Here is a 25,965-nt window from a genome sequence, read left to right on the forward strand (position 1 = left end):
AACAGTTTTTTGGTGGAGTCTTTAGTATTTTCTATATATAAGATTGTGTCGTCTGCAAATGGGAACAATTTTACTTCTTCCTGTCCAATTTGGGTGCCTTTTATTTCTTTCTCTTGACTTATTCCTCTGGCTGGAACTTCTAGTATCCTGTAGAATAGAGTTCCTCATCTTAAAGGAAAGGCTTTCAACTTTTCACCATTGAGTATGATGGTAGCTGTGGGTTTGTTATATATGGTATTTATTATGTTGAGGTACATTTCTCCTATATCTAGTTTTTTGAGTTTTTATCATGAAGGGATGTTGAATTTTGCCAAATGCTTTTTCTGCATCCATTGACATATGGTTTTTGTCCTTCATTCTGCTAATTTGCATGTGTTGAACCAACCTTGCATCCTTGTGATAAATCCTACTCGATCATAGTAAATGATCCATTTAATGTACTGTTAAATATGGTTTCCAGTACTTTGTTGAGGATTTTTGCTTCTCTGTTCATCAGGGATATTGGCTTGTAATTTTCTTTTCCTCTAGTGTCATTGTCTGGCTTTGGTATCGGGGTAGTGCTGGCCTCATAAAGAGTTTGGGGCCGGGCGCCGTGGCTCACGCCTGTAATCCCAGCACTTTGGGAGGCCAAGGCAGGTGGATCACAAGGTCAGGAGTTTGAGACCAGCCTGACCAACATGGTGAAACCCCATCTCTACTAAAAATACAAAAATTAGCTGGGCGTGGTGGCATGCGCCTGTAATCCCAGCTATTCAGGAGGCTGAGGCAGGAGAATTGCTTGAATCCAGGAGGCGGAGATTGCAGTGAGCCAAGATTGCGCCACTGCACTCCAGCCTGAGTGACAGAGCGAGACTCTGTCTCAAAAAAAAAAAGAGTTTGGAAGTATGCCTTCTTCTTCAGTTTTTTGGAAGAGTTTGAGAATGACTGATATTACTTCTTTATTTTATAAATTTTATTTTTTTATTTATTTTTGAGACAGAGTCTTGCTCTGTCACCTAGGCTGGAGTGCAGTGGTGCAATCACAGCCCACCGCCTCAACCTCCTGGGCTTAAGCAGTCCTACCACCTCAGCCTCCTGAATAGCTGCAACTAGAGGCATGCAACGACCACGCCCGGCTAAGTTTTAAATTTTTTTTGTAGAGATGGGGTCTTGCTATGTTGCCCAGGCTGGTCTCAAACTCCTGCCTTGAACTCAAGCAGTCCTCCTGCCTCGGCCTCCTAAAGTGCTAGGAGTACAGGCCTGAGCCACCACACCCAGCCTAAAACATCTTGTAACTGGCTATTTTAAGCTGGTAACAACTTAACTTTGAGTGCATTAAAAAACTCTACACTTTCGCTCCACCCCCTCACCACATTTTATGGTTTTGATGGTATAATTTATTTCTTTTTATAATGTGTTATCTGTTAACAAATTATTGTAGATATTATTTTAATAATTTTACCTCTTAACCTTTATACTACATGTATAAGCAATCTACACACCACCATTACAGTATTATAGTATTCTGAATTTGACTCTATACTTACTTTTACCAGTGAGTTTTATACTTTCATATGTTTTCATGTTACTAATTAGCATTCTTTTCTTGCAGCTTGAAAAACTCTCTTTAGCACAGAGGTGTCCAAGGGAACGAATACAGTCATGAGTTCTTAGTTTCTGTTTCTGGTTGAGCCAGTTAAGCCCCTTCCTCATCCCTCTTTTCTGCTTATCACTAGATACAGAAACTAAAAACCGTGGCTTCAGGCTGCTAAAAACTTAAAACAAAACAGAACAACAACAACAAAATAAGGCGGGTTAGACAAGCTAACTTCAGCATTTCTTGTAAGACAGATCTGGTGGCAATGAACTCCCTCAGCTTTTGTTTGTCTTGGAAAGTCTCTTGTCTCTCCTTCATTTCTTGTTTTTTAATTATTTTTTTTTTTAATTTCAGTTGGTTTTTGGGGAACAGGTGGTGGTTGGTTACATGGGTAAATTCTTTAGTGGTGAATTCTGAGATTTTGGTGTACCCATCACCCAAGCAGTATACACTATACCCAATGTGTAGTCTTTTATCCCTCACCCCCTCCCACCCGTTCCCCCAAGTCCCCAAAGTCCATTGTGTCATTCTTATTGCCTTTGCATCCTCATAGCTTAGCTCCCACTTATGATTGAGAACATACAATGTTTGGTTTTCCATTCCTGAGTTACTTCACTTAAAATAATGGTCTCCGATTCCATCCAGGTTGCTGCGAATGCCATTATTTCATTCCTTTTTATGGCTGAGTAGTATTCCATGGTGTATATATTACCACAGTTTCCTTATCCACTCGTTAACTGATGGGCATTTGGGCTGGTGCCATGTTTTTGCAGTTGTGAATTGTGCTGCTATAAACATGCGTGTGCAAGTGTCTTTTTCGTATAATGACTTTTCCTCTCCATTTCTAAAGGGCAGCTTTGCTGGTACAGTCTTTTTGATTGGAAGGTTTTTTCTTTCAGCACACTGAATAGATCATTTCACTTTTTCATGGCCTGTAAGGTCTCTGCTGAGAAATCTGCTGCTAGCCTTATTAGAACTCCTGTACCTGTTATTTGCTTCTTTTTTCTTCCTGCTTTCAAGGATCCTCTGCTTGTCCTTGATTTTTGACAGTTTTATTCTATGTTTCTGTATAGTCTTGTTTGCATTCAATTTGATTGGAGAACTTTGACCTATGCCTGGATATTTTGTATCTTTCTCCAAACTTGGAAAGCTTTCTGCTATTACTTTTTAAAGTAAGCTTTCTGTTCCTTTGTCTTTTTCTTCTCCTTCATGAACTCTATAATTCAAAAATTTGCTCTTTTGAAGCTATCCTGTAAATCCCATAAGCTGTCTTATTTCTTTTTCATTTTTCCCCCTATGACTGTATATTTTCAAATCTGTCTTCAGGTTCACAGATTCTTTTTTCTGCTTGATCAGTTCTGAGTGGGATATCCCACTCAGGGGATATCAACAGAGTACCTTGTGAGCATGAGATGATTATAATTATGAACTTTAACAAGACTTTATCTTTGACCTTTTGGCGATCTTCTTGCCCATGGGCAGCTGTCATTTGCGGGGATAGCAGTCAATTCCAGCCATCAGAGCGTGGCTGTAGGGGAAGATTGAGGTGCCCTTATCAACGTTCTTCATGGTGACAGCTTTGTGTCCAGAGTAGCATTCAGCCAGGACCAGCACCACTTTCCCAGGTTTCATGAACTTGCCCAAGCCTATAGCAACCAACCAAGCCTATAGCAGAAAACACACACACACACAAAAAACCCCTAATTTTTAAAATAATTTCAATCTCTCTGTTAAATGTTTCATTTTATTCATTTTTTCATGATATCATTGAATTGTCCCTGCATATTTTCTTGAAGTTCTGAGCTTCCTTTATATAATTACTTTGAATTCTTTGTAAGCCACTTCATACGTCTCTTCTTTGTAGGGTCAGTTACTGGTGCTTTCTTTTGTTCCTTTGGTGGTGGTGTGTTTCCCTTTCCCTGATTGATCTTTTTTTTTTTTTTTTTTTTGAGGTGAAGTCTCGCTCTGTCACCCACCCACTCCAGGCTGGAGTGCAGTGGCGCGATCTCGGCTCACTGCAACCTCTGGCTCCTGGGTTCAAGCTATTCTCATGCCTCAGCCTCCCGAGTAGCTGGGATTACAGGCGCATGCCACCATGCCCAGCTAATTTTTGTATTTTTAGTAGAGATGGGGGTTTCACCATGTTGGTCAGGCTGGTCTCGAACTCCTGACCTCAAGTGATCTGCCCGCCTCAGCCTCCCAAAGTGCTGGGATTACAGGTGTGAGCCACTGCACCCAGTCGATTGTACTTTTTAAAAACAAAACAAAACAAAATTTATTTTGAGACAGAGTCTCACTCTGTCACCCAGGCTGGAGTGCAGTGGCATGATCTCAGCTCACTGCAACCTCTGCCTCCCAGTCTCAAGTGACCCTCCTGCCTCAGCCTTCCAAGTAACTGGGACCACAGACATGTGCCACTACATCCAGCTAATTTTTTTGTATTTTTTGTAGAGACGGGGTTTCGCCATGTTGCCCAGGCTGGTCTCAAACTCCTGAGCTCAAGCAATCCACCTGCCTCGGCCTCCCAAGGTGTTGGGATTACAGGCGTGAGCCACCGCACCAGGTTAAAAAAATGTTTTCCTTAAAAAATAGAGACAGGGTCTGGCTATGTTGCCCAGGCTGGTCTCAAACTCCTCGGCTCAAGCAGTCTGCCCGCCTCGGCCTCCCAGAGTGCTCGGGATTATAGGCCTGAGCCACCGTGCTTGGCCTCCCTGATTGTTCTTGATCCTTGTGGCTGTGCATTGGTGTCTGCACATCTGAAGACGTGAAAACTCATTCTAGTCTTTGCAGACTGCCTTTGTCTGGGAAAGCCCCTCACCAGTCAGCCTGTCCAGAGATTCTGGACTGGCCATCTGGCATGTTCTGTGGGCAGGCTTGCTGTTGGAGTCCTCAGGCAGGCTGGTCTGGTGTCTGGGTCAGCAGGTAGGTGGACCCGATGTCTGGGTCCATGGGGTTTGGCCTGGAGCCTGGATCCAAACAGATGGGCCTGTTGATTGGGTATGTGAAGGTGGGCCTGGAGCCTGGGTCCACAAGAGCACAGCTGGTTCCTGGATCTGCGGGAGCCAACTTCATGTCTGGGTCTACAGGGGCTGACATGGTGCTGAGGTGGACCTGAAGCCTAAATCTGCATGTCAAGCCTGGGTTCTGGGTCCATGGGGGCTGGCCTGGATCCTGGGTCTGCAAGGGTGGTCCTGGAGCCTCAGTCCACAGGAGTTGGTTTGGCACCAAAGCTTACTAGGGGGGGCCTGAACCCTGGGTCAGCTAGAGCCTTTGGCCATGAGGACCAGCCTGGAGCCTGGGAACTGTGTGGTGCTGGGGCCGGTGTGGAGCCTGGATTCTCTAGGCCCAGCCCAGTACTGGGATCTACTGGGATGGGCCTGGACCCTGGGTCTGTTGGAGCATGGGGCTGCAGGGACCAGCCTGAAGGGTGGGGCCACAGAGATCAGCCCACCACTGGGCAGGCCTAGAGTCTGTGTCTGTGTGTGCCAGCCTGGTACTTGAATCTAGAAGTGCTCTCCTGGTGTCGGGGCAGGCCTGCGGCCTAGGGCTGTGTAGGTCAACCTGGTTCTGGGCTGGGCTGGAACCTAAGGTGGGCCTGGAGCCTGGGACCACATGGCCTGGCCTGGCACTGGGTGGGCCTGGAGCCTGTGTCCACAAGGTCTTGCTGGATGCTGGGTCTGCAGGTGCTGGCCTAATGACTAGTGCTGTGGAGGCTGGCCTGGTGCTGGGGTGGGCCTGAAACCTGGGGCCGGGGGGGCCAGCCCCATGCTGGGGATGGTCTGGGACCCATGGCCACCTGGGCTGGCCTGGCCCTGGAACAAGCCTGGTACCTGAGTCTGTGGGGGCTAGCCTGGCACTGGGGTGGGTCTGGAGACTGAGACTGCCAGGCAGGCCTAGAGTGCGAGGCAGTGGAATCTGGTCTGGTGCTGGGGCAGGCCTGGAGGCTCGGTCTGCAGGTACCAGCCTAGAGGCTTGGGCTGTGGGTGCCTGCCCAGTGCTGGGTTTGACTGGGGCAGGCCTAGTGTTGGAGTCCAAGGGAAAGCCCAGTGCTTACTTCCTTTCTCTTCCCTGAAAAAAGTATCTCTTTTCCCACTGCACTGCCTGGGGTTGGGGGAGGGGTGGCATGGATAGTGTGTAACTTTTTTTCCTGCCCTCTTCAATGTATCTTTTCTTATTTCCGTGCTACACCCAGGTGCTGTCAACTCTCACCTGGTTTCCTTAGCTCTGGTGAAGTATTTTCGTGTATGGATTGTTTTTCAAATTGATGTTTCTGTTGGGGAATGAGCACTGGAAAGTCCTGCTCTGCCATCTTGCTGCCATCTGGACTCCCAAGGTTTGTTGTTGGTCTGTTTTTGTTTTTGTTGCTGTCATAGTTCTTTTTCTTGTTGCTGTTTGTTTGTTCAGTGACTTTTCTGAACTCATTTTGTGGATTTGGTCTCCCCCTGCATTATGTGGCCTCTGAGTTCCTGCTAGCAGCCTTTTTTCTTTTCAGTTCTTGTTTTTCTTTTTAAGCCTGGATTCCTAGGGGTCACACCTGGTGAATAAATATAATTTGGTGGTCAGCCAGTGATTGGTCAGAATGTATCCTTAAATGCGTTGCCTGTACATCTTCCAACCCTTGCCAAGAGGATCTGCGTAAGAAAGCATTGCCTTCAAAGTCCAGCCAGTGTATGAGACAGCCTTCGCTTTCACTTTGTACTTGCACAGGGCCTCGCAGTCAGCCAGAAGTGAGTGGCTTGGATCCTCTCCTATCCCAGCTCTTTCCTTGGCGTGCATATAGCCTTGAGTATATGCACAGCCCTTTAGATCCCTAGGAATATGTCAGAGCTTTTCAAAGTTTCCTATGGTTGTCTCATTCTCTAGGATTTCCTGTAAAATTCTCTAAGTGGTCAGATTTCTCTGTTGTCTGGAATTTGGTCACCTTTTGGATCCTGTACCACGGAGCTAGGGAGGGTTGCGGAGGGAGGATGGGGATCACCACAAGTGAAATGTCGTAGACCTCACTGTCTTGCCAAGATTCAGTAGTTTCTTTGGATGATGATTTTCACTTCATTCTGTGGCTTTGGTTAATTGCCAGAGTTCTAAAATGGTTGATTTGAGTTGGTTTGACCATCTTTTCATTGTTTTAGAGGGAAAGTGAGTTCATCAAAGTCCTCGCTCTGCCATTCCATCTATCTACTATTACTCCTGTCTTTGAAAAAAACTTTAAATCCTCTTCATCTCACATGCCTTTGCAGTTATGACTTCATTTCTCAATTCCCCTAACAGCAAAACTCTTCAAAGAGTTTTCCTTCCTCACGTTCTCTACTCTTCTCCTATATGCTGTTCATATAACATATATTAGATATATGATAAAAGAATAGGCTGGGCGCGGCGGCTCACACCTGTAATCCCAGCACTTTGGGAGGCTGAGGTGGGTGAATCACTTGAGGTCAGGAGTTGAAGACCAGCCTGGCCAACATGGTGAAATCCCGTCTCTACTAAAAATATAAAAATTAGCTGGGTGTGACGGCATGTGCCTGTAATCCCAGCTACTTGGAAGTCTGAGGTAGGAGAATCGCTTGAACCCAAGAGGAGGAAGTTGCAGGGAGCCAAGGTCACGCCACTGCACTCCAGCTTGGGGGACAGAGCGAGATTCCATCTCAAAAAACAAAAAAAAAAAAAACCAGAATATATACATTATATACACAAGTTATAAGTATAATAATATGAAAACCCAAGAACTCACAACCCCACCCAAGAACATTAATGATATCATCTACCTGTGTGTCATTTTCTATCCCATTCCTCACCCTCCCCACCACTCCACTCCTGAAATTCCTGCTCTGCTAAGTCTTGTGCTTAACATTCACTTGCCCTTTTTGATATATGGGATTTTTTTTCATATTTGTGGGGATGCTTAACCAATACATTGTTTATTTGACTCAGTTGTGAGCCTTGTAAAAATAGTATCATACTGTGTGTGTGTGTGTGTGTATTTGTTTTTTTTTTTTTTTTTGAGACGGAGTTTCACTTGTCGCCCAGGCTGTAGTGCAGTGCAATGGTGTGATCTCGGCTCACTGTAACCTCCGCCTCCTGGGTTTAAGTGATTCTTCTGCCTCAGCCTCCCGAGTAGCTGGGATTACAGGTGTGCACCACCACACCCAGCTAATTTTGTATTTTTAGTAGAGTTGGGGTTTCACCGTGTTGGCCAGGCTGGTCTTGAACTCCTGACCTCAGGTGATCCACCTGCTTCGGCCTCCCAAAGTGCTGGGATTACAGGCGTGAGCCACCATGCCCAGCCCTGTGTGGTCTTCTGAGACTTAACTTTTTTCGTTCAATATTATGTTTCTAAGATTCACCTATGTTGTTACATGTAGCTAGAGTTTGTTTACAATATTCCCTTGGGTGACCATAAGACAAATTATCCATTCATCCGTTGTTGGACATTTGGGTCATTTCCAGCTTTTTGCTCTTATGGACAGTGCTACCATGAGCATTCTTAGGTGTATCTCCTGGGACACATGCACACCCATTTTTCTAAGGTATATAGACCTAGGAATGTGATTGTTGATTAATAGGTCATCCAAAAGTTCGGCTTGACAGGATTATGCCACACTGGTGGTAACCAATTTACACTACTTTCAGAAATGTATAAGAGATCCCGTTGATCCACATCCTCATGCACTTGATATTGTCCTCCTTCTTATTTTTTGTTATTACACTGAGTGTAAAATGGTATTTCACTGGGGACATATTAGCATTTTCTTAGTCATTAATGTGATCAAGCATCTTTTCATGGTCCTTAGCCACATGTTTCCTCTTCTGTGAAAGGACTGTTAATATCTTTAGCCCATTAAAATTTTTCTGGGTACAATGGCTCATGCCTGTAATCTCAGCACTTAGGGAGGCCAAGGCAGGCAGATCACTTGAGCCCAGGAGTTCAAGACCAGACTGGGCAACATGACGAAACCACATCTCTACAAAAAATACAAAAATTACCTGGGTGTGGTGGTGCATGCCTGTGGCCCCAGCTACTTGGGAGGCTGAGGTGGGAGGATGGCTTGAGCCTGGGAGGCGGTGGCTACAGTGAGCTGAGATCACACTACTACATTTGAGCCTAGGCGGCAGAACTAGACTCTGTCTCAAAAAAAAAAAAAAAAAAAAAATCTTTTTTTTTTAGATGGGTTCTCACTACGTTGCCGAGACTGGTCGTGAACTCCTGTGCTCAAAGGATCCTGCTACCTCCATTTCCCAAGTAGCTAGAATTATAGATGTGCATCACCATGCCTGGCTAAATCATTTTTTATTGATTTGTGGGTGTTCTTTATGTGGATCCTCATCATTGGTCAGTTGTATGTGTTGAATAGCTTCTGTAATTTTGAAGCTTTTTTAATGGTGTCTTTGCATTAGTAGAAATTCTTATTTTTCTTTCTTTTTTTTTTTTGAGACAGGGTCTCACTCTTTCACCCAGGCTGGAGTGCAGTGGTGGGATCACAGCTCACTGCAGCCTTGACCTCCCTGGGCTCAGGTGATCCTCCCACCTCAGCTTCCTGAGTAGCTGGGACTACAGGCGTGTGCCATGCCTGTAAATTAGCCATACCTGGCTAATTGTTATTTTTTATTTTTTGTAGAGACAGGGTCTCCCTGTTGCCCAGGCTAGTCTTATTTTTGAGTTGAACAAATCCATCTTTTCTGTATTATAGCCAGCAATTTTTTGTCTTGTCTTCTCTAACCTATAGTTATAAACATTTTCTTTATTTTCTTCCAATAAAAGTTTTAAAAGTTTACCTTTCACATTTAAGTCCAAATGGAATTGGTTTTTGTGTGGTATAAGGTAGGGAGCTGGTTTCATTATTTTCCATATGGATAACATAATAATCTGAGAAACCACCTCTGGCTGGAGCATCAACGTTCCATATCCATATAGATCTGTTTCTGGCCTCTCTTTGCTGTTGGTTAGCTTTTTGTCCCTGAACCAGTACTACACTGCCTTAATTACCTTGCCTTCATAATAAATCTTGATATTTGATAAAGCAAAATCTTCCCATCTTATTTTTCTTCAGAAGTATCATGTATTTTTAGCCCTTTGTTATTTTATTTATTTATTTATTTAGAGATAGGTTCTTGCTCTGTCACCCAGGCTGGAGTGCAGTGGTGTGATCTTGGCTCATAGCAGCCTTGACCTTCTGGGCTCAAGCGGTCCTCCCACCTCAGCCTCCTGGGTAGCTGAGACTACCATCATGCCATCATGCCCAGCTAATTTTTGTATTTTTTGTAGAGACAGGGTTCCCCCCATGTTAACCAGGCTGTTCTCAAATGCCTGCGCTCAAGCAATCCACCCAACTTGGCCTCCCAAAGTGCTGAGATGACAGGCATGAGCTACCTTGACCAGCCCCCCTTTGTTATTTTATTATATTAATTTAGTTATTTGAGACAGGGTCTTGCTGTGTCACGCAGGCTGGAGTGCAGTGGTACAGTAAGTTCACTGCAGCCTCAACCTCCAGGGCTCAAGCAGTTCTCCCACCTCAGCCTTTCAAGTAGCTGGGACTACAGGGGCATGCCACCACACCCAGCTAATTTTGGTATTTTTTTGTAGAGACAGGGTTTCACCATGTTCCCCCAGCTGGTCTCGAACTCTTGGCCTCAAGTGATCCTCCTGCCTTGGCCTCCCAAAGTGCTGGGATTACAGGTGGGGGTTACCACGCTCGGCCCCCCTTTGTGTTTTTTTAAACACATTTCAGAATCAGCTTGTCATGTTCTATAAAAATGTTGGAATTGCAGTGAATCTGTAGATCATTTTGAAGAGAATTGATGTTTATGGTGTTGAGTCTCCCTCCCTAAGAGCCTGACATAGCTCTCTATTGTAAATAAATTATTGAATGTCTTCTGGCAGAGCTTTATGTTTTTCTGCATAAGGTCTACATATCTTGTGTTCGATTTATTTATTGGTACTTTATGGGTTTTCTGCTATTATAAGTGGGATCTTTTATTGTATTTTTTATCTCTTTTGCAGGTATATAGAAATGAAGTTGGCTTTTGTATATTAGTATTATAACCATTTGCCTTATTACACTTTTTATTATTTTATTTATTTATTATTTATTTTATTTATTTATTATTTATTTATTTTTGAGTTCGCATCTCGCTCAGTTGCCCAGGCTGGAGTGCAGTGGCGTGATCTCGGCTCACTGCAACCTCCGCCTCCCAGGTTCAAGCAATTCTCCTACTCAGCCTTCCCAGTAGCTGGGATTACAAGCGTGTGCCACCACGCTCAGCTAATTTTTTGTATTTTTAGTAGAGATGGGGTTTCACCATGTTGGCCAGGCTGATCTCGAGCTCCTGACGTCAAATGATCCACCCGCTTCAGCCTCCCAAGGTGTTGGTTTTTTTTGTTTGTTTTTGTTTTTTGAGATGGAGTCTCGCTCTGTCTCCTAGTCTGGAGTGCAGTGGCGCCATCTCGGCTCACTGCCACCCCCACCTCCCAGGTTCAAGCAATTCTCCTGCCTCAGCCTCCTGAGTAGTTGGGATTACAGGCTCCCACCACCATGCCCAGGTAGTTTTTGTATTTTTAGTAAAGACGGGGTTTCACCATGTTGGCCAGGCTGGTCTCTCGAACTCCTGACCCCAGGTGATCTGCCTGCCTCGGCCTCCCATAGTGCTGGGATTATAGGAGTGAGCCACCACGGCCGGCCCTAAACTTATTTTTAAATAGGTTTTTATTCTGGAATAGTTTTAGATTTACAGAAAAGTTAGTTAAGAGATAGTACAGAGAGTTTCTGTATATTCCTCACTGTAGTACATTTATCAAAAATAAGAAAGCAACATTGCTATATTACTACTACCTAAACATCAGACTTTACATGGCTTTATCAGTTTTTTTCACTGGTGTCCTTTTTTTGTTCCAGGATCCAATTCAAAATATCGCATTTCATTCAGTTGTCGTGTCTCCATAGTGTCCTCTGGTCTATGACAGTTTCTCAGTCTGTTCTTGTTTTTTTTTTGTTTGTTTGTTTTTGGGTTTTTTTTCCCAGAAGTCCATTAAGCTGAGAATGTCCTTGTTTTTTACGACCTAACAGTTTTAAGGAATACTGTTGAATGTTCCTCAGTTTGTATTTGTCTGAAGTTTTGCTTATATTTAGACTGGAGTTGTTTTTGGAAAGAACACCAGAGTTTAAATGCCTTTCTTATCAGATCATATCAGAGGTACCTGGTATCCATTGGCATCCCTGGTTTTGTGAACCTTCATCCCTTGGTTAAGGTGATGTTTGCCAGGTTTTCCCCCTGGCAAGTTGCTGCCTTTCCCTTTTCATAGTCTGTTCTTTGGAAGACTCTAGTCCACCCTCAAGTAGGTGGGAAGAATTGAGCTATAGTTCCTGGAAGGAGGGGGTGTATCTCTGTATATCATTTGAAATTCTTCTGTAAAGATTTGTCTCTTATCCCTTATTTATTTATTCAGTCACTTATATCAGTATGAACTCATGCATTTTTATTTAATAATTTGAGTTATAAATCTAATACTGTGTTCTTTGTTTTGTTGGTCAAATCAGTCCAGTTTTGGCCACTGGGGACTCTTGCCAGTTGGCTCCTGTGTCCCTTTCACATACTCCCATCCTTTGGTTTTGAGCACTGCTTTACTTGCCAGCACTAGGAAATGCTCCAGACTCGTCTTGTATTTTCCTCTCTTAGTCCTGGAATCAGCCATTTCTCCAAGGAACCCTGGTTCCTTTTAAGGTGTCTGTATATTCTTTTATGTTTTCTATGGTGACAACCATATCAGCTATAAATAATGACAGTTTTGTCTTTTCCTTTCCAATCTTTATGCCTTTATTTTTCTTGTCGTACTGAGATGACCAGGACATCTAGTACAATGATGACAGCATGCATCTGTGTCTTGTTGTGTATTTTAGAGGAAACACCACTAATTTTTCCCTATTAAGAATGATACTGTATTTGCTATAGGTTTCCTACAGGTTTTATCAGGTTAAGCAAGTTCCATCCTATTACTCTATACTAAGAGGCTTTTATTTTTTTAATAATGAAAGGGTGTTGAATTTTTACCAAATGCCTTTTCTGTTTCTTATGATAATTATATGTTTTTTCTCCAATAATCTGATATGTGGTAAATGACATTTATAGATTTTCCTCATGTTAGACCATCTTTGCATTTCTTGTATAAACACAACTTGGTCATGGTCTTTCATTTTTTATACAGTGCTGGACTCAGGTTGGTGAACAAAAGTTTGGAATTTTGCAACTGTGTCCATGAATAAAATTGGTCTTTTCCTTTCTCAGGCTGTTCTTATTGGCTTTTGGCATTAAGGTTCTGCTGGTATAGAATGACTCAGAGTGTTCCCTCTTTTATAATATTCTGGAAGATGCTGTATAACTTTGGAATGATTGGTTTGGTAGAACTTCTGCAAAACCATCTTGGTCTAGTGTTTTCCTTTTTAATATTGAATTAGTATTAAACTTATAAATTAAAATATTTTCAAAATTGTAAATAAGAAGGTTGAAATTTGCTTCCATGTTTATTTTATAAGCTTTATGCTTGAAATGGCTACACACAAATCCTGAGCAAGACTTTTTTTTTTTTTTCTGAGCAAGACTTTTTAATGATGCATTCTTCAAATTCTTAACAGTCGCCATCCATAAATGTCTTTCTTTGTACAAGTAGGTGATAAAATATTTAAAGCCAATTTTTAAATGTTTCAAAGATATTTAACAATTGGAATTATATCTAACAGCTTTTCTTTTTGTTTCACTGACAAGTATATTGTTAAAACTTCTCATGATGATGTGAGTAGATTTCAAATCCAGTTGAACGCTTTCATATTAACAATTTCAAAATAATGATGAAGCTCTTATTTGCAGAACATGCATCATTATTAGAACCATCACCCTGCAGCTAGCTTGGATACCATTAAAAGGGCTCATCAGCTGCAAACGGATTAAAGTATCTGATACTCGGGAAGACAGAGTTTCAGGGTTTCTACCTGGAGCTACACCCTCAGGAAGCCCCTCCTTGGCCTCCCTGCACCCAGTCCCATCCCAACCAGTCACATCTTGGGCTGTGCGTGGTGTTTCTTGGAAACTGGAACACAGACTCCTCCAGCAGCTCCACAGGTCCCTTGTCCTCAATGAGCAGAAGACTACAGGAGCTGGCTACTGAAGAGGCTGTCCAAGTAATAGAGCACCTTCTTGGCCCTGCTTAGCACATTTACTGCAGAGCTGGATGCTACTTATTTGTGCTCACCACCTTCAGGGACTGCAGAGAGATTTGTCAGACCCTACTTCACTAAGGGCCACCCTCTAAGGATCTCCAGAAGAGGCTGCCCATAGAGAGAAGTGGCCTGCCTAGGGTCTCCACTTCCTCAGGTCCTACCCGGACACCTCTAGGGCTGAGGGGATCAGTATCTCTTCACCTGCCTGTAATCCACATACCAAGTGGAAGAATCTGCCTGCTATTTTTTGTTTGTTTGTTTGTTTTGGCGGGAAGAGTTTTAACTACTGCTGTAACTCCTTTAGTAGCTATGGAACTGTTGAGTATTTCTTTTTCTTCTTGAGTTGATTTTGGTAAGATAACAGTTTTCTAGGAGTTGGTCCATTTTGTCTGCATTTTCAAATTCATTGGCATAAAGTTTCCTTTTTATTCTGTGCTGTGTATGAACTGTAACAATGTCTCCTTTTTCATTACTGATATTGGTTATTTGTGCCTTCTCACTTTTTTTCTTGATCAATCTCACCAGAGGTTTATCTATTTTATTAGTCTTTTCAAAGAACCAACTTTTGGCTTTGTTGCTCCTCTCTATTGTATCTTTGTTTTCTATTTCTTTAATTTCTGCTCTTATCTTTTTTGATCTCCTTCCTTCCACATTTTTTGGGTTTATTCTGTTGTTCTTTTTCTAATTTAACTGGACATTGAGCTCATTAATTTTCATTCTTTCCCATTTTCTAATTTGTGCATTTAAGGATGTAATTTCCCTCTAACTCCTGCTTCTCCATAAGTTTAGATATGTAGTATTTTCATTATTGCTCAGTTATAAGTACTTCATTTCTATCAAGGTTACTTCTTTGACCTGTAAGTTATATAGAAATGTGTTTTTAGATTTCCAAATGTTTGGGGATTTAAAATTTTATCTCTTTGTTATTGAAATCTGTCTTAATTGCATTATGGTCAGAGGATGTGGTTTGTGTGACAACAACTCTGAAATTTTTTAGACTTGTTTTATGGCTTAGTATGTGACCAATATTTTTGAATGCTTCCTATGTGCTAATTTATAAGAATGTGTGTTCTCTAATTGTTGAATACAGAGATCTACATATGTCTATTATCAAGTTTGTGAACTATTGTTCAATTTTTACTTACCTATACTGATTTTTTTGGTCATTATCTACTGATAATTGAAAGAGGTGCGTTAATGTTCAACTGTAATGGTGGATTTGGCAATTTCTCCTTGTAATTCTATCTCGTTTCTTGCTTTATATATTTTGAGGGTGTTCATTAGGAATATTCAAATTAAAAATTGTTATATATTCCTGATAAATATGTAATGACCCTCTCTATTCCTGATAATGCATTTTTCTTTGAAACCTATTTTATCTTATATTAATGTAGTAACACAAACTTTTCTTGTTGGGATTTGTGTGGTATATAATTTTCCATCCTTTTACTTTTGAGCATTTTCATGCCATTATGTTTAATTATATCTCTTGGAAACAACATATAACTGGACCTTTTAAAAAATCTAATCTGATTATCTCTTTTGGTTGGCAAGTTTAGTCTGTTTACATTTACTGTGATGTATTTGGGCTTGTTTCTACCATCATACTTTTTTATTTCTGTTTACCATCACTACCTTTTCTGTGCTTCATTTTCTCTTTTCTCGCCTGCTTTTTTAGTTTTGAGATTTGTTTTCTTATTCAATTTTTTTCCTCCCTATTTTTAAATTTTTTTCTATTCTTTCTGTGGTTATCCTTGATGTTTTCCATATGTGTTTAACTTATAAAGTCTAAAGTTAAACAATATTTTAGCCCCCTTCTTAAAGAATGCAGGAAGCTTAGAAACCTTCAACTCTAGTCATTCCTCTCCTGATCACATACTGTTGTTTTCAAATATGTTAGTTTGTTCCTTTTTGTAAACCTCACAATTTTACATCATTGTCAGTGTTATTTTATATAGACAGTGTTTGTTTGGACTTACATGCATACATTCTTGTATCGCAGATCATCCTTTGGGATCATTTTCTTTCATTATGAATATAGTGTTTAAGTGAGTTTTTTTTTTTTTAGTACAGGTCTCTTGATGTTAAATTCTTCCAGTCTTTCTTATATGTAAATGTCTTTATTTTATCCTCATTCTTAAAAGATAGTTTGTTACAGGTATTTTTACTCAACACTTAGAATATATGGTTCCATTCTCTTTTGGCTTTGAGATGTCTGTTGCTATTAAGAAGTCGACTATCAGACTAATTGCTGGTTTTGTGTGTGTGTAGTAGTAGTAGTAGTAGTAGTAGTAGTAGTAGTAGTAGTAGTAGTGGTAGTAGTAGTAGTAGAATGTGCAGGGGGTCCTGCAGTTTTACTCTAACATGTTTACATATGTATTTTTTTTTAATTCTACTTTGGGAATGTCATGCTTCGTGGCTCAGTGAATTCATGCTTTTCATAATTTCTGGGAAATTCTCAACCATTATCTCTTCAAATATTGCCTTTCATTTTTTCTAGTTTTTCTTTCTCGGAATACAGTTAGTCATATTTTGGACCTCCTCATTCTATCTTCCATATCTCATAACATCTCTGAGATTTTCTATCTCCTTGTCTTTCTGCACTTCATTCTGGATAATTTCTTTAGGTATATCTTTCAGCTTACTGATTCTCTTTTCAACTATGTTTAATCTGCTCTTTAATCTGCCCATTGAGTTTTTTATTTCAAAAGTTATATTTTTCATTTGTACAAACCTCATATATTTTACTTGCTAATCTGCCTAGTCATCCCTAATAGTCTCTTATTGCTTGGTCATCTTAGTGATTACATCTGTTATTACTTCTTTAAAACATTTTATATAATTTTTGTTCAACCAGTAGTCACTGTTTGCATGAGTATGACATTGTAAATATTGTTCACATCAAAACTACATAGTATATTCTGATTACATATCCTTCGTTGTATACCCTTTCATTTTCCTTGGAGCTAATAATTGTGTATTTTGTTTTCTTTTGCTTAGTGTTCTAGTACCTATACTATTCTTCTCTGAAATTCTTTATACAATCCAAATCAGATCATGTCCTTCCACTATTCAGAATTCTCCCATGGCTCCCACCTCCCTCAACAAAAGCCAAAGCCCTCACCATGGCCCAAAGTCCCTACATAATCTGGTTCCCTTTACCTCTCTTACCTTGTCTCCTATCACTCTCAATATCACTCACTCTTCTCCAGCTACACTGGCCTCCTTGCTGTTCCCCAAGTGTGCTAGATACCCTTCCTTTTCAGGGCCTTTGTACTTGTTCTTCTCACTGCCTGAAACACCCTTCCTCCTAAATAATCTGATGAGTTGCCCTATTACTTCCAGTGTGCTCAAATGTCACCTCCCCAGAGAAGTGTTTCCTGATCAACATATCTAAAATCGCCCCATCACATGCATTTTATATCCCTTTATCCTATTTTATGTATGTTTTTCTACAAAGCACTGATCACCACCTGGTATATTTTATATTTATTTATTGTGGTTAGTGTTCGTCTCTCTTCAGTAGACTGTAAGCTCCATAAAGCAGGGACTTCTGTTTTGTTCACTGCTGTATCCCCAGTGCCAAAAACAACAGTGCATAGTAGATACTCAATAAATATTTGTGGAATAAACTGAATGAATGGATGAATGACTTAATTGATTAATGTGGAGGATAGAGAAATAAAGGCCTTGAGGAGTAGGCTAGGCACAAAGGCCTTTAATGCCATGCTAAGGAACTTGGATATCATTTTTCATAAGGTTGGGGGCTGTGAAGAAGCAGTGAGGATAGCTCCTGGGTTCTTTTGGGAAGCAAGTTCTCAGTTGGTAGGGTTGTGGCAAAGCCCCATATTTTCTGACTGGCTGTACGCCCTAGGGCTCCTGAAGGCAGGCCTGCCTCTTACTCAAATAGCCCTCAAACTGCTGTGTTGTCATGCTGCCTGTTACCTGGTGAAAAACAAAACCCCAACTCTCATTGGGCTTTCTGATCCCAGCTATCATCCCCCTTTCTCTTGCACGGTGAGGAACTGTTTCCTGGTCCCCAGGCCAAGCAGACCACTCTCATTATACTTTACCTGTGGTACTTGGTGGTGGTAGGGGGGCTGCAGGGGATAGCGTGGAAGCTGGCATGATGCTGGGCTCATAGTAAGTGTTATTATAATGGGAGATACCCATAGGAGGGTAAGTTACAGCTCAAAAAGAGTTTATTTCATTGTCAAAGTGAGAACAGGCTGTGTGGGGTTTTAGTCCTGACTTTGCCCCTAACCCTACTGGGGCCTAGTCTGGCTCCAGTGTTTCTGCCTGCCCATGACTCCGGATACTAATTCTGTTGTCTAATGTGTGACCTACTCTCCTGTTTTGGTCACCCACTAATTTCATCAGCATGCCATCAGAATTATACAGAATGCCATGTATAAGTTCAGTTGAGCAAAATTTGACCACTTACTGTGTGTCAGGCCTCCTGCTGTACACTGAAGACACAGAGATGAATGAGGTGTGTTCCTAGACACAGAACCGTAATTTCAGGGCAGTGTGGTCAGTGCAGTAACACTGGTAGGAAGAATAGACTGTGAGAGCCCCTAAGGAATACACAACCCAGCTCAGGGGACCAAGGAAGCTTTCTTGGAAGAGATGGCATATGAACTAAATCTTAAAAGATTTAGTTTAACTTTCTAATGTTAAACTGCTCTTGCATTTCTGGGATTAAACTCAACATTTTTGTGTTGTATTAAATCTTACTCCTTCTGGATGTGGTTTGCTAATAAACTGTTTAGGATTTTTGCATCTTTAGCCATCTGTATTTGTCTGGTTAAGGTTATAGTGATCTTATCCAATAAATAAATCAGTTTTCTAGGAATTGGTCCAATTCATGTAAGTTTTCAAATTAATTATATTCTCTTATTTTTAAATTTTTACTATATCTTTTATGTTGTTCATATTATTTGTGCCTTTTCTATTTTTTCTTGTTAGTCTCTCCAAAGATTTTTTTTTAGCGATTGGCCTTGAAAGCTTACCATACATATTTAACCTAAAGTCCAAAGTTAAACATACTCCCCACCCAAAGAATTCACAGACTTTATAAATCTTTAATGTCTCCCAATTTACATGTTATTATGTCTACTATTTTTGTTCCTCCCTTATTAAGGATGACACTAACAATATCATTTTATGCAAACATTGTTTGCTTAAATACTCATTTACCTTTTATTTGCCCATCTTTCTTCTTTTACCTCAGATGTCGTTTTTGGGATGATTTTTCTTCTTCTTTTTTTTTTTTTTTTTGAGATGGAGTCTCACTCTGTCACCCAGGCTGGAGTGCAGTGGCGCTATCTGGGCTCACTGCAAGCTCCGCCTCCCGGGTTCACACCATTCTCCTGCCTCCGCCTCCCAAGTAGCTGGGACTACAGGCGCCTGTCACCATGCCTGGCTATTTGTGTGTGTGTGTGTGTGTGTGTGTGTGTGTGTGTGTGTGTTTAGTAGAGACGGGGTTTCACTGTGTTAGCCAGGATGGTCTGGATCTCCTGACCTCGTGATCCGCCTGCCTTGACCTCCCAAAGTGCTGGGATAACAGGCATGAGCCACTGCGCCCAGCCTGATTTTTCTTCTTCTTGAAATACATACAGAACTTTAGAAAATCCTTTAGCATAGATCACTTAATTGGAAACTCTTAGTCTGTGTTTATCTATAAATGCCTTTTTTTCCCTTTATTCTTCTTAAAAGATAGGTTTGCTAGGTACCTACTTCTAAATTGCCTTTTTTAGAAGGATATTAAACACTGACACTAAGAGGACATTATGACACTCGTCTGGTTTCTATTATTACTGTTGCAAAGTCTACTGTCACTCTAATTTTTTTCATAGGTGTTCTTTTTCTCTGGCTGCTTTGAAGGTCCTTTAATTATTGCTTGACTCTATAAGATCTTTTTAGTTGGTATTGTCTTGCAAATGTTCCTTTTTATAGCTTCCTAATCTTTCCCTATGAATGCAGTGTTTTCTTCTTGTCGCTCTGATGACATTAAATAATAATGTCTTTTTAAAAAGTGTTCTCCCTACAAATTTATTTATTTATTTATTTATTTATTTATTTATTTACTGAGACAGAGGCTCACTCTGTCACCCAGGCTGGAGTGCAGTGGCGCGATCTCATCTCACTTCAACCTTCGCCTCCTGGGTTTAAGTGATTCTTCTGCCTCAGCCTCCCAAGTAGCTGGGATTACAGGTGCCCACCGTCACACCCGGATAATTTTTGTATTTTTAGTAGAGACAGGATTTCACCATGTCGGTCAGGCTGGTCTCAAGCTCCGGGCCTGAAGTGATCCATACACCTTGGCCTCCCAAAGTGCTGGGATTACAGGCGTGAGCCACCGCGCCCGACCCTACATAATTTTTGTTTCCAAACATATATATTTCGTTGTCAGCAGTAGTGAGAAACTCACTGACACCAGATTTGGCCAAAGGCACCACAGATAACACAGGCATGACATATTCTGAAGCCTTAGAAAGAATTTGTATGAATAGTGGGCCAGGGGGGCCCTCTACTGTGTGCAAACATGGGTCAGTGCCACAGTTCTGTCACTTGCGAGTATGGTAGTGCAGTGGACTTGAGCCAGACTGCCTGGATTCAAATCCCAGAGCTGGTCAAGTCACTTGACCTCAATTTTCTGTAGTTTCTTCTGTAAAAATGGGGATAGTAGTGTTACAGCTGTTTTAGAATTTGTCTAGCAGGCATTCTGGTTTTTGCCGAAAGCCCCCCTAAAAATAAATAAAACAAAACTGGGGATAGTAGTAATATGCACTTCATAGGATTATTGAGGGTATTAAATGAGTTAATCTACATAAAGTATTTAGAATAATACATGGCATGTAGTAAGCACTGTATATGTGTTTGCTGTTACTACCATTATTACTTTTGCGACGAGGGGATTGAAGGAAGAAGAGCTTCTATGCTGCAGTGGGGAAAGGAGTATATCCTGCCCTGTGTGTTCCCCTAATATCTTGGATATAAAAGCCATCCACAGAAAACACAGGGTCAGGAATTTGAAGGTGTTATTTGGGCATCTTAGAGTGTGGGATATCAAGTAGGCAGTCAGAATGGGATAGAATTCTTCAGTGGGAAGTATTGGATATTTCCTTTTTGGAGCAGAGCAGTACCATATGGGGGAACAGTGACAGAGGGATAATCTAGGGTCAGGGGATTTCTTAAGCAGTTAATAATGCTTTTTCTCTTAGGAACTAACCTGTCAGGTACTGAGAGGCTTTGAAGATGGCTCTTCAGGTTGGGGACACACCTTTATTAAGGGGCAAGACTGCTGCCAGGAGTTGATTCACATACTCAGAGGTAGGATTGACCACACAAAAAAAATGCTTTCAAGTCTTTGTTCTAAATTTTCTTTGACCCTCCGTAAGTTTGGGGAAAGTCCCAGCCTCAGTAACCACCTCAGTAACCATCCCAGACACAGTCTAGAGGATATGAACAGGCAGAGTGGGTCATGTGGAAAACAGGCGCGTGGTGGGGAGGCCAATTTGAGGAGCCATTAGTATTAAAATGGAAAGTTCAAGAGATACAAAAATTATAAACAAAACTTTATCAAATCAAATCCAATAATGTATTAAAAGGATAATGAATCATAACAAAATGGATTTTATCCCAGGAATGCAGGATTGGCTTGGCATTAGAAAATCAATCATGCAGTTCAACATATTAACAAACCAAAAAGGAAAACCCATATGATTATTGCAATAAATGCAGAAAAAGCATTTGACAACATCTAACATCCATTCCTGAGTTTAAAAAACAAAAACCTCTTGGCAAACTAGAAGTAGAAGGGAACTTCTTCAACCTGATATAGGGCATCTGCAAAATAACCCACAGCTAACATTATATTTAGTGGTGAAAACTGAGTGCTTTCCCCCACAAGATCAGAAATAAAACAGAGATGTCCACTCTCACCACTTCTATTCAGCATTATACTGAAGGTTCTAGGCAGTGCAGTCAGGCAAGAAAAAGAAGCAAAAGGCATCCAAATTGGAAAGGAAGAAGTAAAACTGTATTTACAGAAAATGTGATCATCTATATAGAAAATCCAACTGAGTCCTCCAAAAATAAAACCCTACTAGAACTAATAAGTGAGTCTAACAAGTTGCAGGTTATAAGATCAATATACAAAAATTAGTTGTATATCTATATACTAGCAATGAACAATTGGATACAGAAAGTTTTAAAATACCATTTACAATAACATCTAAAAATGTGACGTAGGAATAAATCTGACAAAAGATGTGGAAGACCTATACACTTGTATTGCTGAGAGAAAAGAGGAGCCAAATCAATGAAAAACATTCATGGGTTGGAAAACTTAGTATTGTTATGATGTCAATTCTCCCCAAATTGATCCATAGATTAAATGTAATTCCTATAAAAATCTCAGCAGGCTTTTTGCCGAAATTTACAAACTGATCCTAAAATTCATATGGAAAGGCACTACAGAGCCTGGTACAGTGTGTAGAAACCCTGGGTAGGGTTCAGCTTTCCCACAGGATTAGGACTATCAGTGGAGCACATATAGAGAGGAAAAACAGTGACAGGGCCTCCAGTTGCAAACAGGTCTACAAAGAATATGAACAAGCAATTTCCTGAAGTGGAAAACCCAAAAAGCTAACAGGCCCAATAAAAGATGTTCAGATGTATTAACAGAAAAGTCTAAAATAAAACTACAGTGAGATTTTACTTTAGGTTTCACAAACAGACAAAATTTTAAAAAGCTGGATCATGCCAAGTCCTTTAGTGGGGATATGGGGGCATAGGGACCCTCTTGCATTGGGATTGGGGACTTTGGCCGCCATCCCAGAGATGAATGTGGCACTATCCCCATGGGCCTTCCAAAGAAATTCTCATACAGGTCCATACAGGGTCATGTAGAAGAATGTGCATTATGGTGTGGTTTGCAACAGTGGGAAGTTGAAGGCATGCTGGGTGTCCATCACCAGGGGCATACACAGGGAAATAGTGATGGGTGCACTCCACAGAGGAACTCTTAACCTTTAGACCAGTGAGTTAGATGTACACAGGGCAACACGATGATCTTCAACACGTAGCACTGAGTGAAAAAGAATGAACTGTATAACAATACTACTCACAAGTTACAAATATATGCACATATACACCAAATACACACCTTACAGAAATGCACACAAAAGGATGTAAGTTAAACACATTTGAAAAATGCCTGTGTCGGGGAGTCGGGAGGAATGGGAGCATGGATGACAGGGAATACATAAAACAAGAAAGCGGTGGAATTGCCAGTCACGGTGGCTCACACCTGTAATCCCAGCACTTCGAGAGGCCGAGGCGGGAAGATTGCTTGAGCCTAGGAGTTCAGTTCCAGCCCGAGCAACATAGTGAGTCCTCATCTCTACAAGAAATACAAAATTAGCCAAATGTGGTGGTGTGTGCCTGTGGCCCCAGCTACCAGAGAGGCTGAGGTGGGAGGATTGCTTGAGCCCAGGAGTCTGAGACTGCAGTGAACCGAGATTGTACCGCTGCACTCCAGCCTGCGTGACAGAGTGAGACCTTGTCAAAAAAAAAGAAAGAAAGGGGGAGGAGAAAAAACAAGCAGAAAGTGTCTGTTCCCTTGGCCTAGTCACCCACTCACCATGGCATCATCCTTTAGAGTCTGCTCTTCACTGAGGAGGAAACAGCCACACCTACACTCTGCTAACCTGAGGCCAGAATGCCCAGGTGAGCCTGGCACAGACGGTCTGTACTTGGCTGGTTTTGAGTATGTGCTGGTGCGGCTCCTGCACACCCTCTCACCAGCACTGCAGCTGCCTGGAGCAGGTGTGGACATGCATTTCACCCCACAGAAGTTGCCTGCTGTGATCTACTATTGAGAGTGGGGGCTGGTCACAGAGTTTGGAAGTGAAGAGTTAGAGCGGCCCATTCCCTGTCAAACCATATGGTAACCAGACCATATGGTAACTAATTTCTGGTCCACATAACAGCCCTGCCAGTGCCCTGACTATGCTGAGACATGGGTGTATTTTCCTGGCCTCACTTATAACCGTACCCTCTGACTTCCCCAGAAGCAGCTCTTGTAAACTCTTAGGGAAACTGAAGCCAGACTCACTATGACTGAGAGATTCTCTCCAGCTTATCCTCTCCTGGAACTCTTCACCTAATTGTAGCAATACTGCTCCTTCCATAACCAGCTTAGCTTCCATAACCAGCAAAACAAAACAATACCTTGTTCAGTGATACATACATGGGAGGTGAAATTTTCTCAAAAGCAGGCCAGGCACAGTGACTCACGCCTATAATCCCAGCACTTTGGGAGGCTGAGGTGAGTGGATCACCTGAGGTCAGGAGTTCGAGACCAGCCTGGCCAACATGGAGAAATCCCGTATCTACTAAAAATACAAAAATTAGCCGGACGTGGTGGCATGTGCCTGTAATGTCAGCTGCTCGGGAGGCTGAGGCAGGAGAATCACTTGAACCCAGGAGGTGGGGGTTGCAATGAGCTGAGATCGTGCCACTGCACTCCAGCCTGGGCAACAAAAGTGAAACTCTGTCTCCAAAAAAAAAATTTTTTTTCCGCAAAAATCGAGGAAATGAGAACATAAAGGTCAAGGTAGTGGTTTCTTCTGGGCAGGGGAAGGAGATGAGGGATCCACAGTTGGCTTCTCAAACTCTATAATGTTCTAGTTCTTAAGCCAGCTGGTGGGTAGATGGGTGTTTTCTTACATGTCTTTCAACTGTACATGGAAGTTTTCAAAACTTTTCTCTATGTTGAATACATTTAAAAGTTTGAAAGGAACACAAAGAGATTTCAAACCCGATAACATTTGCATTTATCAGAACACATAGAATAAAAGAGAATGACAATAATCACATTGGAATATCTGCCTATGAGGGGGTGGGTGTTGGAAACGGGAGTGAGGAATGAAGGTAAAGTGGAGTCAATAAATGAATAAGTAAAAAGATAAGCATTTTACTGATCAAAGATAATAATGTAACATGAGCAGTGGAGTATAGCTTCCTCCACCTGCACCTGAGATTCAAAGGAAAAATAAATACTGAGCGTGATCAAGAAACCGGTCCCTAATAAATCTGATTGATCCAAACCAACAGGTACAAACTTAAATCACCTGAGTACTCAAAAGATTATTATAATCAAGTAAATCATTGCAACAGAGAGTTTTCTGAGGTGAAGGATTTTGAAAGCTCCTTCAAAAGTTGGTCATTTCTCCAAAGTTTTGTCGGGATTGCTTCCCAGCATTCCTAAAGGATTCAGATGCGTCCCTCGGTTCATTAGCCCATTTCACAGTAAAACTCAAAAGCTAGTGGAGAAAGCAGGGGGCTGAACTCATGTCCCTACAAGAGCAAAAGACCAAACCTTCATACCTTGGAAGTACAGTCCCATGTTGAACCATGTCTTGGAAATTGCCTCTGTAGCTGCAACACAAACAAAAACCTGGCTGTTGGAAAAATGTGTGCTTGATTTAACCTCAGCCATCCTTAGACTAGAAAAGAATCATGGGGGTTATATTGAGTCTGCTTGGATCACCCCTAGCCACACTCTCCCTCCTTTTGTCCCCCAGTCCTAGTGTCCCTATCTCCACTGATGGACAAATGGACATTTCCCCTCAACACTGAGGTCACGAATTCTGCCTTGTCTCTGCACTCAGGTTGCCTTGCCAGATCTGCTGTGGGCTGCAGTTTTAGTTGAGATCATGTTAGTTAGCTCTTATTGTATGAAATGGCTTTCTGTTACCATAGGATGCTTCATTGAGGTATGTGCCTTCCTGCCTAACCTTGTACGTCTACTGACATATCAGGTAGACATGTTCCTTGCAAACTAAACATAGTAATGCGCTGCAGGCCAGTTGGAGTATAACCAGACCTCCCCATGCCATTTGTATCACCTGGGTCTGACCCACAATAACTGTCTTTATGAGTTGAGCCCTTGCAGAAGTCCCAGCCAACTTGTGGACAGCTGACTTTAACAAGGGAGGGCAGCTGCTTAGGATGCTCCCGTTAAAATCAAAATCACACAGCACCTGTTGCCATCTTCTAGCCCTAGTGTCCACTTTCCATACTGGCAGAAGAGGGAAATGAGCCTATCATCAATGTCCTCCTCAAACTGGGTGTCTTAATGCCAACCACAGTCTATACAACAGCCCTATCCTCCTG

General features: G+C 41.6%; 1 protein-coding gene and 1 non-coding gene across 5 annotated transcripts in view; both read left to right on the forward strand.

Annotated features, from left to right (window-relative positions):
- Positions 1-17,416, forward strand: part of KANTR (KANTR integral membrane protein) — a 34,765-nt gene extending 17,349 nt beyond the window's left edge. For 3 of the 4 annotated variants that reach the window (XM_054676664.2, XM_054676663.2, XM_054676662.2), the window contains one exon: positions 13,430-17,416. In XM_054676664.2, coding sequence (XP_054532639.1) covers positions 14,234-14,464 — 231 coding nt within the window. In that variant the 5' untranslated portion in view covers positions 13,430-14,233 and the 3' untranslated portion in view covers positions 14,465-17,416. Of the gene's footprint in view, positions 1-5,768; positions 5,910-13,429 lie in introns of all 4 variants that reach the window. The other variant, XR_008542031.2, reaches the window with a different exon arrangement.
- A 3,051-nt stretch (positions 17,417-20,467) lies between these two features.
- Positions 20,468-20,528, forward strand: LOC112207185 (U7 small nuclear RNA). Its single transcript, XR_002941641.1, has one exon. It is a non-coding gene; the product is annotated as a U7 small nuclear RNA (small nuclear RNA).
- Positions 20,529-25,965: the final 5,437 nt, after the last annotated feature.

This window comes from Pan troglodytes, chromosome X, assembly GCF_028858775.2.
Source record: "Pan troglodytes isolate AG18354 chromosome X, NHGRI_mPanTro3-v2.0_pri, whole genome shotgun sequence".
Taxonomy (NCBI): Eukaryota; Metazoa; Chordata; class Mammalia; order Primates; family Hominidae; genus Pan; species Pan troglodytes.